This window comes from Symphalangus syndactylus, chromosome 5, assembly GCF_028878055.3.
Source record: "Symphalangus syndactylus isolate Jambi chromosome 5, NHGRI_mSymSyn1-v2.1_pri, whole genome shotgun sequence".
NCBI lineage: Eukaryota > Metazoa > Chordata > Mammalia > Primates > Hylobatidae > Symphalangus > Symphalangus syndactylus.
Window position 1 is genome coordinate 131100094 of NC_072427.2, and position 13601 is coordinate 131113694.

The 13601-nt window shown below is 39.5% G+C and overlaps 1 protein-coding gene across 10 annotated transcripts in view; it reads left to right on the plus strand.

Moving 5' to 3' along the window:
• Positions 1–13601, plus strand: part of DNAI7 (dynein axonemal intermediate chain 7) — a 92211-nt gene that overhangs the window by 35641 nt on the left and 42969 nt on the right. For 7 of the 10 annotated variants that reach the window (XM_055280353.2, XM_063639602.1, XM_055280349.2 and 4 more), the window contains 4 exons: positions 4851–4935; positions 7156–7247; positions 10263–10364; positions 11196–11333. In XM_055280353.2, the coding sequence (XP_055136328.2) occupies positions 7188–7247; positions 10263–10364; positions 11196–11333 (300 nt within the window). In that variant the 5' untranslated portion in view covers positions 4851–4935; positions 7156–7187. Of the gene's footprint in view, positions 1–4850; positions 4936–7155; positions 7248–7550; positions 7759–10262; positions 10365–11195; positions 11334–13601 lie in introns of those variants that run through there. The other 3 variants (XM_055280350.2, XM_055280357.2, XM_063639603.1) reach the window with 3 other exon arrangements.

Genomic DNA, 13601 nt, shown 5'->3' on the forward strand with positions numbered 1-13601 from the left:
TAAATGAGTTCTTCAGGAGGGTAAAGGTGAGGGCTGTTAAAGGAAATTTGGAGGTATGGGGAGACAGGAGATGTTGCCTAGTCTGCATGTAATGCGGGGACAGCTGTGTAGGCGCTGGAAGAAAGGGAAATGCAAAGCCAGCGGTTGTTCGCTAAGGAGGGATTAGAAACGGCTAGGAGAGAATGAGTAAGGTTGATAGTGTGCTGGGGAGAGGTAGAGGGTGGCATACGAATGGGAATGAGAATAAGAGTGAGTATAAAACTAAAGAATAGAACTTCATCAGGGTGAAAGTATTGGAGGGTCCCCTGCCAGCAAAGATCATCTATCCACTGTAAGAAGGAGTTAAGAGTTGCCAGTCCTGGGCGGGGGCAAATCCTCGAGCTTGATGTATAGGGAAGGGAGGGGGCCTGAATAATCCCTGAGGAGTAGTAGAATAGGAGATGGAACACTGAGAAGTTACTTCCTTGAGGATAGATTTCCACAATGGAAAGGAAATGAGAGGTTCTAAGAGGCGGGCTGGTGGCTTGTACTGTAGCATAGCCTGCCTTTGCTGGCGTGTGGCGATTAGGCCTGGTGGAACTGCCATCAATAAATCAAGCGTGAGCAGGGTGAGGAACAGGAAAGAAGGAACTATGGGGAAATGGGGTGAATGTCGGGTGGATCAGAGAGATACAGTCATGGGGGTCAGGTGTGGTATCCGGAATACTGTGGGAGGCCGGATTGATGTCTGGGCCAGGAACGATGGTATTTGTGGGAGACCCAACAAAGAGTGAGTACAGCTGAAGGAGCTGGGGAGCAGAAAGTATATGTGTCAGGTGGGAGAAAGAAAATAGATTTTGGAAGTTATGAGAACTGTAGAGAGTGAGTTGAGCATAGTTTGTGATTTTTAGGGCCTGTAAAAGTATTAAAGCAGCGGCAGCCATTGCATGCAGACATGAGGGCTAGGCTAAAACAGTAAGGTCAAGTTGTTTGGACAGAAAGGCTACAGGTTGCGGTCCTGGCTCTTGTGTAAGAATTCTGACCGCACTAACCATGCCTAGGAAGGAAAGGAGTTGTTTTGTAGAAGGGATTGGGGTTTGGGAGATTAGCCGGACATGATCAGCAGGGAGAGTACATGTGTCTTTATGAGAATTATGCTGAGATAGGTAACAGATGAGGAAGAAATTTGGGCTTGACTGACATAATTGGGGCTGTCTGTGAAGCTTTGTGGCAGTACAGCCCAGGTAATTTGCTGAGCCTGATGAGTGTCAGGGTCAGTCCAAGTGAAAGCGAAGAGAGGCTGGGATGAAGGGTGCAAAGGAATAGTAAAGAAAGCATGTTTGAGATCCAGAACAGAATAATGGGTTGTGGAGGGAGGTATTGAGGATAGGAGAGTGTATGGGTTTGGCACCATGGGGTGGATAGGCAAAACAATTTGGTTGATAAGGCGCAGATCCTGAATTAACCTGTAAGCCTTGTCTGGTTTCAGGACAGGTAAAATTGGGGAATTGTAAGGGGAGTTTGTAGGCTTTAAAAGGCCATGCTGTAGCAGGCGAGTGATAACAGACTTTAATCCTTTTAAAGCGTGCTGTGGGATGGGATATTGGCATTGAGCAGGGTAAGAGTGATTAGGTTTTAATGGGATGGTAAGGGGTGCATGATTGGTCACTAAGGAGGGAGTAGAGGTATCCTATACTTGTGGGTTAAGGTGGGGGAATACAAGAGGAGGATGTGAAGGAGGCTTTGAACTGGGGGAAAAGGCGGCAATGAGGTGTGGCTGTAGCCTAGGAATAGTCAGGGATGCAGATAATTTAGTTAAAGTGTCTCAGCCTAATAAGGGAACTGGGCAGGTGGGGATAACTAAAAAGGAGTGCTTAAAAGAGTATTGTCTAAGTTAGCACCAGAGTTGGGGAGTTTTAAGAGGTTTAGAAGCCTGGCCGTCAATACCTACAACAGTTATGGAGGCAAAGGAAACAGGCCCTTGAAAAGAAGGTAATGCGGAGTGGGTAGCCTCCGTATTGATTAAGAAGGGGACGGACTTACCCTCCACTGTGAGAGTTACCCAGAGCGTCTGTGATGGTCCTATAGGCTTCTGAGGCAATCAGGCAGTGTCAGTCTTCAGCTGCTAAGCCGAGAAGATCTGGGAAGGAGTCAGTCTTAGGCCAGAGTTCCAGGGGCTCTGGAAGTGGCTGCCAGGTCAGTTGAACAGTCCAATTTTCACTGGGTTCCTGCAGAGATGGGACACGGCTTAGGAGGAATCCTGGGCTGTGGGTATTCCTTGGTCCAGTGGCCAGATTTCCGGCACTTGTAGCAAGCTCCTGGGGGAGGAGGTTCTGGAGGAACCCCTGGCAGCTGCGGTTCAGGCGTTTGGAGTTCTTGTGTGCTGGAGATATGGCTGGGGTTTGTCTCACAGTGGAGGCAAGGAATTGCAACTCAGAAATACATTGCTACTTGGCTGCCTCTACTTTATTATTGTACACCTTGAAGGCGAGGTTAATTAAGTCCTGTTGTGGGGTTTGAGGGTGGAATTTAATTTTTGGAGTTTTATTTGTTGTCGGGAGCGGATTGGGTAATAAAATGTATATTGAGGATAAGATGGCCTTTTGACCTTTTAGGGTCTAGGGCTGTAAAGCGTCTCAGGGTTGCTGCCAAACAAGCCATGAATTGGGCTGGGTTTTTTATTTGATGAAAAAGAGCCTAAACACTATCTGATTTGGGATAAAGAAAAAGGAGCATTAACCTTGACTATGCCTTTAGCTCCAGCCACCTTTTTAAGAGGAAATTGCTGGGCAGGTAGGGGAGGGCTAGTCGCGGACGGAAACTGTAAGCCGGACCGGGTGTGAGGAGGGGAGGCTCCCAGGGCCTCTCCACTGCTTCCTCTGCTCCTGTATTTCGCTCGGCTTTCTAACTTGACTTAGCTCCAGGTAAAGTCGGAAACTTCTGCAAACAGACCTTCAGCTTCTCCAGTGGGGGTGTGTGTTTGTGAGAGGAGTGTCTCCCTTTCCCACTTGCACAGTTGGGGCATTCACAGTATTTGGGGTGTCTCCCGGGTCCTACAGGAGCAGATCGCTTCCTTCACGGAGTCTGTGGGTCCTCGGGATTGCTGGTTTGTTCTTGTAGTCGATTTGGAGCTAAAATTCACAATCGGGAGTCTATTTTAAAATTATGTTGATAAATTTGAGCCCATGTGTGTTTTTCTCTGATAAGGGTCAGCTGCTCGTCTTGCTAGCACAGCATAAATGGAAAGTTGAGTTTCCCTGGAACTATGATTTAGCCAGCTGAGCTTTTTAGAGGAAGAGGAGGATAGAGGAAGTGGAGGTATATAAGTTAGTGATAAGGGTGATGAACTGTGAAATCTAAACTGGGAAAGGAAGAAATGAAGGTGGGAGGAGGTGGATGAACAGTGAAAAAGTGGTAGGGGCAATGGATTAGAGATTCCAGGGGAGCTAATGGAGTCTATGAGCATCTTAGAGAAGGTGAACCAAAAAGAGAAGATCCAAGAGTCTATACATCCCAAGAATTAACCACTCTTTCTATGAATTCTTAAGTTTAGATGGTGCTCTTCTTTTTAGCTTTCTCCTGTGAAAATGGAGGAGAGGTCGTTATCACAGAAATTGCTTTCATATCTGCTTCTGTAGCACTGACCTCTTTGCTAAACCTCAGTTCTACAATTCTAGTGCCTGCAAGAATTGCCTGAATGATCTACCAGCATTTTGTACTAATTATATGTAAATTATTTTTAACAATTCATTCAAATTCACCTGTTCTGGACGGCCATTCTCCCTCTGTGAGACTCTCTCCTGACTCTTTCCTCTCCTTGCCTCCAATTTTAATCATTACTAGGTAAGTTAGCTTATAAAATATTTATTGGATCTTCTCTACATTTCCAGGGCCCACTGACCTTGTTGGCCCATCCACTACCCATTCAGCTCCCTATCTTGCACCTTCATTTCCCTCTTTGGGATATCTTCCCTTGAATGTTAAAATCCTTTGGCCACAAATTTAGATGCCATCTATTCTATAAACACTGCCAGGACTTCAATTTATTGAATTTTGTTAATTGTTGCCAAAATGGTATCCTCTTTATGATTTTTTCTCTAATACCAGGTTAATTTTCAAAATTATATTCTTTATAGCCACAGCCCTTCTCAAAAACTTTTAGGAGTTTTCCATTTCTCCTAGAATAATATCCAAACTCCAGCATAGGCTCTAGCCTTCTTTCACATTCTCCTTTTCTTCACCACCTCTTCTTGGAGTCTTTCCAGGGCCCACTGAACTTGTTGCCCATCCAATGCTCTTTCAATCCCCTATGTTGTACCTGCATTTCCCTCTTCTTGGACTATCTTCTCTGAATGGTAAAAATCCTTTGAGCACTGATTTAAATACCACCTACTCTATAAACATTTTACTTGCTCTTCACTGTTGAAAGTAATCTCTCCTTCCTCCAAACATGCAAAATAACTCTCTGTATACCTGTTAGTCATAAGAATACTTTTTAATTTTGTAAGTGTAGTTTTCAAACTGCTTTTACATATGTTTTACTTTATTCTCTACAACAAGATGAGGTTTTCTTCAGCACCATTTTAAAGATATGGAAACTGGGAATGAGAATTATTTAAATTGCACATACTTGTCACTGTCACCCTTGCCTTTGAATAATTTATATTCTTATTTTTCTTGTTCCCAGACTTTGTCCTTCAGTGCACTGAGTCAAAGCTTTACACTAATAGGCAGTCTTATTTGTTGAATGAATGCATGAAAGGCTGGTTTTATGAAAGCAAAAGTATTTTTCATAATTAGTATTTGAAAAGATGTGTTTTTCAAGTAACTTGCATGTTAATAGCTTTTTTAATGATGTGGCCTTTGTTAAGTCTGGCAGTAAGAAAAAGAAAGTCACCAAAGCTGAACGATTGAAGCTGCTACAAGAGGAGGAGGAGAGACGACTGAAAGAGGAAGGTACAAAATAAATACTGATACTATTTACATATACAGGTAATAGTCATGATAGGTTGGTCTTCTGTAGTACAGTTTTCAAAGTTCTTTAATTTTAAAATTTAATCTGTTTTATAATAGGTATCTATCATTTAGAAAGTATCCAGAAAGATGTTAGTACATGCCAGTCTCTTTCAGATATATATTGAATTAGGGTTGCCAGAGATAAAATACAGGAGCCCAGTTAAATTTAACTTTCAGATAATCAAATGGATAATTTGGGATAATTTGCCCCATGCAATACTTGGGACATACTTAACTTAAAAAAAAATTGTTATAAAGTTTCGGTGCCGCAAAAGATAGAGCACTCGAGTATAAAATTTTCTTTTTATTTCTCAGCAAGGCAAGAGAAGTCAGGGCAGAGCAGGTGGCAGGTAATCCGAATGAGTTAGGGTGGAGCAGGTGATCAGAATGAGTTAGGGTGGAGCAGGTGATCAGAATGAGTCAGGGTGGAGTAGGTAATCGAAAAAGGTTGCTTTACGAGGAAGTTAAGTTTAAAAGTAGAAGGCAAAGGATTGAACATACTGACATATTCTTTGAAGAGAAATTTAGAATTCATATTCAACAAATGTTTGTTGTTTATCTAAAATTCAAATTGAACTGAGCATCCCATGTTTTAATTTGCTAATTCTGGTAACCCTGTCTTGAAGTGTTTATATTTACTGATGAAATTAGGAGCATTGGTGCTGATTGTTCAGTAAAAATTGTGAAACTCAAGTTCATTAAATGTGGGAAATACACACTAGCAAGAAATACATACAGCAGCTGAAATTTTTAGTTTTATAATATTTATTTGCCAAATTTAAAATACTAACTTTATTTGTTAAAAAATTAAACATTGATAAAAGTGTTTATTAATTAAAGTACCAAAAAGTGATTTTTAAAATCTGAGTATTTAGATATAGGTTTTTAAAAGACTGTTCTCAGGTTCCATATTGATTTTTTATGTATAATTTTATACATCCTTTTTTTAGGTGACTCCTGATAAGAATACAATATCAGGATCTATATCTTGGGGCATGTTTTATTTTTATTGGATTAAACTTATACTCTTCAATATATACTTCACATTTTGTTTTTAATAGTGAGAGGGGAGAAGATTAAGGTAATTGCATCTGAAGATGTAGATGTCACAAGATTATGGAAGTCTTCTGAAGACTTCATCGCCATGATAGGTCTGCCGTACTTTATTGGTTAAAATCACTATTGAATTGCTATAAACCTTTTAGAGAAGAAAAATATTATTGTGGGCTTATTTTTCATTTTTATTTTTTGACCACAAAGTTTGAGTCATGTTACTTTCTTTTTTTTTTTTTTTTTTTTTTTTTTGGGAAATGGGAATTTCTCTCAACCTTTATTTTGACATTCAACAGTAGATGATGGATGTTTTAAATTACTCTTGATAAGAAGCTATCAGTAGGAGTTATTTTGTTTCACAGATACCTGGCAGGTCAAAAACATACTCAAATTCAATAAATATTCTCAAATTAAGTAGGGGAGTGGTAAGGCCGAGTAGCTCCTGCTGCAGAGAGGAAGCACATCTAAAGCTACAGTGAGTGCTCAAGGGAGCCACTCCTACATCATTTCCACAACAGGCAAAGAAGAGACAATGGCTGGGAGTCATGTGTCTTTATAGCAGCATGATTTATAATCATCTGGGTGTATACCCAGTAATGGGATTGCTGGGTCAAATGGTATTTCTAGTTCTAGATCCTTGAGGAATCACCACACTGTCTTCCACAATGGTTGAACTAGTTTACACTCCCACCAACAGTAGTGTTCCTATTTCTCCACATCCTCACCAGCACCTGTTGTTTCCTGACTTTTTAATGATCGCCATTCTAACTGGTGTGAGATGGTATCTCATTGTGGTTTTGATTTGCATTTCTTTGATGGACAGTGATGATGAGCATTTTTTCATGTGTCTTTTGGCTGCATAAATGTCTTCTTTTGAGAAGTGTCTGTTCATATCCTTCGCCCACTTTTTGATGGGGTTGTTTGATTTTTTCTTGTAGTTACTTTCTTGAAAGGAAAACTGACACTTTTCTCATATCTACCACGTAATAAAGACTGACTTCTATAAAAGATTCCACCACTACATCTTGAAAATATTAGGAGTAATTTTAAGGGCTTAAAAATACAGTGGTTATTCACTGAGAAAAAAAATTTTTTTTGGTTCTTTAGAGGAAGCCCGTTTGAAGTATGAGAAAGAAGAAATGGAAAGGCTTGAAATACAGCAAATTGAGAAAGAAAAATGGCATCAACTTGAAGCAAAAGTAAATAAACATTAATAATGTTCTTAATGAATATTTAAACTATGGCCATCAGATTTATTGTCATTTAATTTCCTTCTCAGCCTGTAGCTACCAGTAATATTTAGGCCTACATGAACTTAATCCTTAACAATGTCCTTAAGTGACGTTGTTATCCAGATTTCACAGATGAGGAAATTGAGGCACGGAGAAATTAAGCATCTAACCAGTGGCATAGCTAAGACTTAGATCTTTTTTTTTTTTTTTTTTTTTTTTCAGATGGACTCTGGCTCTGTTGCCCAGGCTAGAGTGCAGTGGCATAATCTTGGCTCACTGCAAGCTCCACCTCCTGGGTTCACGCCATTCTCCTGCCTCAGCCTCCCGAGTAGCTGGGACTACAGGTGCCCGCCACCACGCTTAGCTAATCTTTTGTATTTTTAGTAGAGACGGGGTTTCACCTTGTTAGCCAGGATGGTCTCGATCTCCTGACCTTGTGATCTGCCCGCCTCGGCCTCCCAAAGTGCTGGGATTACAGGTATGAGCTACTGTGCCCGGCCGCCAAGACTTAGATCTCAGCATGTCTTGCTGCAGAGCCTATGCTTGTAACCTTTAAGCATACATGAATCTGTTTTATAGACAAGATAACAGGAACCAAAAAAAGAAAAATTCAAAATATTCAAATTCTACCTCTCCTTTTTTAGCTTCACTTCTCTTTTTCACTAGAATCTTTTAGATCAGTAATTCTGAAATATTCTGGTCTCAGGACAAAACTCCATTGCTATTAAAAACTGAAGACCCCCCAAGGAGCTTATGTTTATGGGATTACATCTATCAATATTTACCATATTAGAAATTAAAACTAAAAAATTTTAAACTGCTTACATTAACAGAGATTACATGTTGATAAAAATAAACTTTATTAAACGTAAGTAAATACAAGGACATTTTTAAAGAAACTATTTTTTTAATTAAGGAAATGAAGGCATTGTTTATATTTTAAAAATTTATTTGATATCTGACTTAACAGAAGACAGCTGGATTCTCATATCTATTTCAGTATTCCATCTGTTGCAATATGTTGTTTTGTATGAAGCATATAAGGAAAATCTGGCCTTATACAGATATGCAATTGGAAACAAAGTAATATTTTAATAGCCTTTCTGATAATTGTGGATATTCTTCTTCGATATTATATCAAAACTTTTTTTTTTTTTTTTTGAGACAGAGTCTCTCTCTGTCGCCCCGGCTGGAGTGCAATGGCGTGATCTCAGCTCACTGCAAGCTCCGCCTCCCGGGTTCACGCCATTCTCCTGCCTCAGCCTCCTGAGTAGCTGGGACTACAGGCACCCGCCACCAGCCTGCCTAATTTTTTTTTGTATTTTTAGTAGAGACGGGGTTTCACCGTGGTCTCGATTTCCTGACCTCGTGATCCGCCCGCCTCGGCCTCCCAAAGTGCTGGGATTACAGGCGTGAACCACTGCGCCCGGCCAAGTCGTAGTTTCTTAATGTGGAATATGAAACCGTATCAATCAACTATTCATACTCTGTGTTATTTTAAAACATTTGGCATTATCATGTGTTGCTTGCTTGAAAAGTTCTGGTTTACTGAATTATTTGCTTTAAAATGTTGATGTAATTTATTATTATCAAAAATCACATACATTAGTATAATCACCAATCTAATCAGAAGTTTTTTTCATTTTTTTTTGAGACGGAGTCTTGTTCTGTCACCCAGGGTAGAGTGCAGTGGCATAGTCTCGGCTCACTGCAACCTCCACCTCCCAGGTTCAGGCGATTCTCCTACCTCAGCCTCCTGAGTAGCAGAGATTACAGGCACCCGCCACCGCGCCCGGCTAATTTTTGTATTTTTAGTAGAGACGGGGCCAGGCTGGTCTTGAACTCCTGACCTTGTTATCCACGTGCCTCTGCCTCCCAAAGTGCTGAGATTACAGATGTGAGCCACCCCGCCAGGCCCAAATCAGAAGTTTTTAAAGATTGGAATACTTTCAAGCTTACAGTGATAGATACAAGTTTTCTAAAATTTGAATTTTTGCCTGAAAGCTTGAATTTTATCATTGGCAACAAATATTTTGAGTTGTAGCCCTTGAAGTGACACACTCTATTCATTAATTTTTGAGAGAATGTCTGCCAAAATAGTCGCATAATTGCACAAGTGATATTTCTTGAGACAGTATTGTCATTTGATATGCAGCAGAAGAGCTTTATGCTTACTTCCCATTTTATCCAACACGATATTAAAAAGACATGTACTTAGGGTTGAGATTTAATACAATTAATAATTTTCACCTCTTCATCAGGGCATTCTTTTTTTGTTTTTTTTGTAACGTGATTTAGAGTCTTGCCCTGTTGTCCAGGCTGGAGTGTGGTTGCACAATCTTGGATTAGTGGAACCTCTGCCTCCAGGGTCAAGCAGTTCTCCCACTTCAGCCTCCTGAGTAGCTGGGATTACAGGCACATGCCACCATACCCAGCTAATTTTTGTATTTTTGGTCGAGACGGGGTTTCACCATGTTGGCTGGTCTCAAACTCCTGACCTCAAGTGATCCGCCTGCCTCGGCCTCCCAAAGTACTGGGATTACAGGCGTGAGCCACTGCGCCTGTCCATCTGGACATTCTTTTGCGAAGCTGGCTCCTTCCCCTCACCTCTCCCCCTAGAAGTAGTACAGTTTGGGGTCACTGTCTGATTTGTGCTAAGACATCAGCACTTTCACACCATCTTGCACAATCAGTGCAAATAGATACATGATGAAAAAGTCAAATAATGTTAGTATTATTATGGAAATAGATCTGACCTCACAGATCCCAGGTTTTAGGTACCCATCAAGAGTCTGTAGATCACACTTTGTAAGCCACTGTTTCAGATGAAACTTTTTGGAGATATCAGTTATATTCAAACGAATTTTAATATTCATTTTGAAACTGCAGTTATATATTTAGCCACACCAGTTTTAGATGCTACTTGTGAAACATAAAGCTAAAATTAAAGAGCTGATCAATGTATCTGTCCTTGTGCAACAGGATCTAGAAAGGAGAGATGAAGAACTTGAAGAACTTTATTTATTGGAGAGGTATTTTCCTGAAGCAGAGAAATTGAAACAGGAGACTAGATTGCTTTCTCGGGTAAGGCTAATTTCTCTTTTTTAGCTAATACTTTTGTCACCACAAGAGGGAGTTGTAGTCCAATTTTGATGCCAAGAAACTATCTCTAAAAAACCCTCTCATCTGACAAATTGATTGCTTATGGCAAAGTAAAGTAACATAACTTTGTAGGAAGCTATTTGTCAGTAATAATGTCCTTGAAATGTTTATATTCTTTGACTCTGACTCAATTGTTGGGAATGTATGCTAGGGAAATTATGCTAAATTAAAACGTAAAAGCTTTGTGCTTAAGGCAGTCTAGTCTTGCTCAAAACAGCATAGTCTGGAAATAATACAGGTGAATATCAGGAGAAAAATGAAAAACTATTATAATATGGCTAAAGATTGTGGTATAATCAAGTGAAAAATTCTAAGTACAGTACAATATGATTACAAATGTGAAATTTGCATAAACTACAAAATGAATGGAAGACCTTGTACTAAAATGCCAGTGGCAACTAGACATTAGTAATTATGTGGAAGTAGAAATAAACCCAGGTGTTGGCATTTGCAAATAAGCAGCTCTATGATTAGAGAGGAAAACTAAGCAAAGCAAAAACTACTTATAAATAATGCTTTAAAAATAAAAATATGAAAGTAATTAGTGCTTCTATGTATCTTAAGGATTAGAAATTACTTGGATAAAGAAGAATTTGGTTATTTTAGAGCTCTCTCAAGTTACTGGTTAAAGCCATCATGTTTTTATCTAAGTTGGTTAAACTAGGTTACAAGGATTTAACTTCAAAAAAGAAATCATTTAATCTTTGGTTGAATCTTCATCAATGTGAACCTTTAAACATTTTTATTCCACAGTGGAAGCACTACATTCAATGTGATGGGAGTCCTGACCCTTCAGTAGCCCAAGAAATGAACACGTTTATTAGTTTGTGGAAAGAGAAAACAAATGAGACTTTTGAGGAAGTGATTGAGAAGAGTAAAGTAGTGCTAAATGTAGGTATTTATGCATTTTCCTATAAACTGGCTATTACAAATAGTCTGATATTAACTCAAAATAAAAATAATATATTATTTGCCAAGTAATAACACTACTGCTTCTGAACCCTTAGCAAAAGAAGTAATTGGTAATCTTTTCATTTTCTTTTTTCTTTTTACAAGTCCTAAGAATTCCTTGCCATATTAGCTAAGGTCAGCATATCATAAAACATTATTTGTCTAATCAAGAAAAAAAATGAAGTTGCATGCATTCATGTAGATAACTCAGGTGGGGATAGTGGGTAATTTTATCCTCAGTTGGAATATTCACTGTTCAGTAATTTAGTACCCATGATATTTAATGTTTACTAGGTGCCAGGAATACACTCTGTTAGACAACAGGGGTACAAAGACAAATGAGAATATTCTAACTGTTGTTCCTGCAAATAGGATGGTTAGACTAGCCTGAAAAGCTTCCACTTTACAATGCACTTAAAAATACTGGGGGGAAAAAAAAACTAATTTATTAAAAAAAATTTAAATTCATTGCTCTAATCACAAAAAAGTAAGGTAAAACCTTAGAGGCCATAAAACAATCCAGAAAGTAAGAAAGTCTTGAAGCCAGTGGCTTCCCAGCTAACTAGTTAGTGGTTTAGCTAGCTAACTGCTAGTGGCTTAGCATTGGTTCAAAGGGCCATCAGGAGGCAAAGCCTAGAGTACATACAAGGCGGCAAGTTGAACCAGAGACTCCTATATGGCTAGGAGCCTCAAAAGACGTTATGGATAACAGGAAAAATTTATCGTGCAAAAGGAGATGAGATGTGTTTGGCTTATCTTTAGCTTAGTGAATAAGAAATAAAAATGTCTCCACTAAGAATTTTTATTTATTTATTTATTTAATTTATTTTTTGAGACGGCATCTCGTTCTCTCACCCAGGCTGGAGTGCAGTGGCGTGATCTTGGCTTACTGCAACCTCTACCTCCTGGGTTCAAGCAATTCTCATGCCTCAGCCTCCCAATAGCTGGGATTACAGTCATATACCACCACACGTGGCTAAATTTTGTATTTTTAGTAGAAATGAGGTTTCACCATGTTAGCCAGGATGGTCTCAAACTGCTGACCTCAAATGATCCATCTGCCTCAGCCTCCCAAAGTGCTAGGATTACAGGCATGAGCCACTGCACCCGGCTGAGAATTTTTAATCAGGAGTGAATCAAAAGTTGGAAAAATTTACCAGAAGACAGCACAGAGACAAAGAGATAGAAAATATGAAAGAGCAGTTGACAGGCATGTATGATAGAGTAAGAAGGGCTAGAAATATATGGAAAAGAAGGGATACAGAAGAATGGAAGAGAGACAATATTCAAAGAGATAATGGCTGAAAATTTTCCAGAACTGATGAAAGATGTGAATCCTCACATTCAAGAAGCTCAAGAAATTCTAAGTAAAAAGAAAAACTAGTGTTTATACTTTTAACACTTCTGACAGCAAATGTATGTGGGGTTTTGTCACACCAACCAATTATCCAACTCTCCAGATTCCTACTGAGTGTCCTTCGATCCAGTGCTGGTACTGAGTACTTAGAGCTAGTGCAGACCCCAGTCCCACAAAACTGCCCCTTTCTTCACTTCCAATCACAAGTCCCAGCTTGTCACCTGTACTTCTGATCAGCCTGTTATAAATCAGCCACAAGCCATTGGTCAGGTTATTTGCTATAATGGCTCACAAAACTCAGGGAAACATTTAGTCACCTTTACTGGCTTATTATAAAGGATATTACAAAGGATACAAGTGAACAGCTAGATGAAGAAATACAAGGGGTGAGGTCCATAGGGAGGAGTATAGAGCTTCCATGCCCTCTTGGGGCACACCACCCTTCCAGCACCTCAATGTGTTAACCAGCCAGAAAGTTCTCTGAACCTCGTTGTTTGAGTTTTTTATGGAAACCTCATTTATGTAGACATGATTGATTAAATCATTTGCTATTGGCATTTGAGTTCATCTTCATTCCCTCTCCCCATCCTGGAGGCTAGGGAGTGGGGCTGCAAGTTTCAGCCCTCTAATCACATGGTTGGTCCCTCTGACAATCAGCCCCCATCCTCTGAGACTCATCACATTAGCATAAACTCAGGTGAGGTTGAAAAGGGCTTATTATAAATAACAAAAGCTGTTTCTGTCATTCCTATCCCTCAAGAAATTCTAAGAAGCTTGTGCCAGGAACTGGGGGCAGAGACCAAATATTTATTTCTTTTTATGTCACATCAAGTTAGGATAAATACATTCAC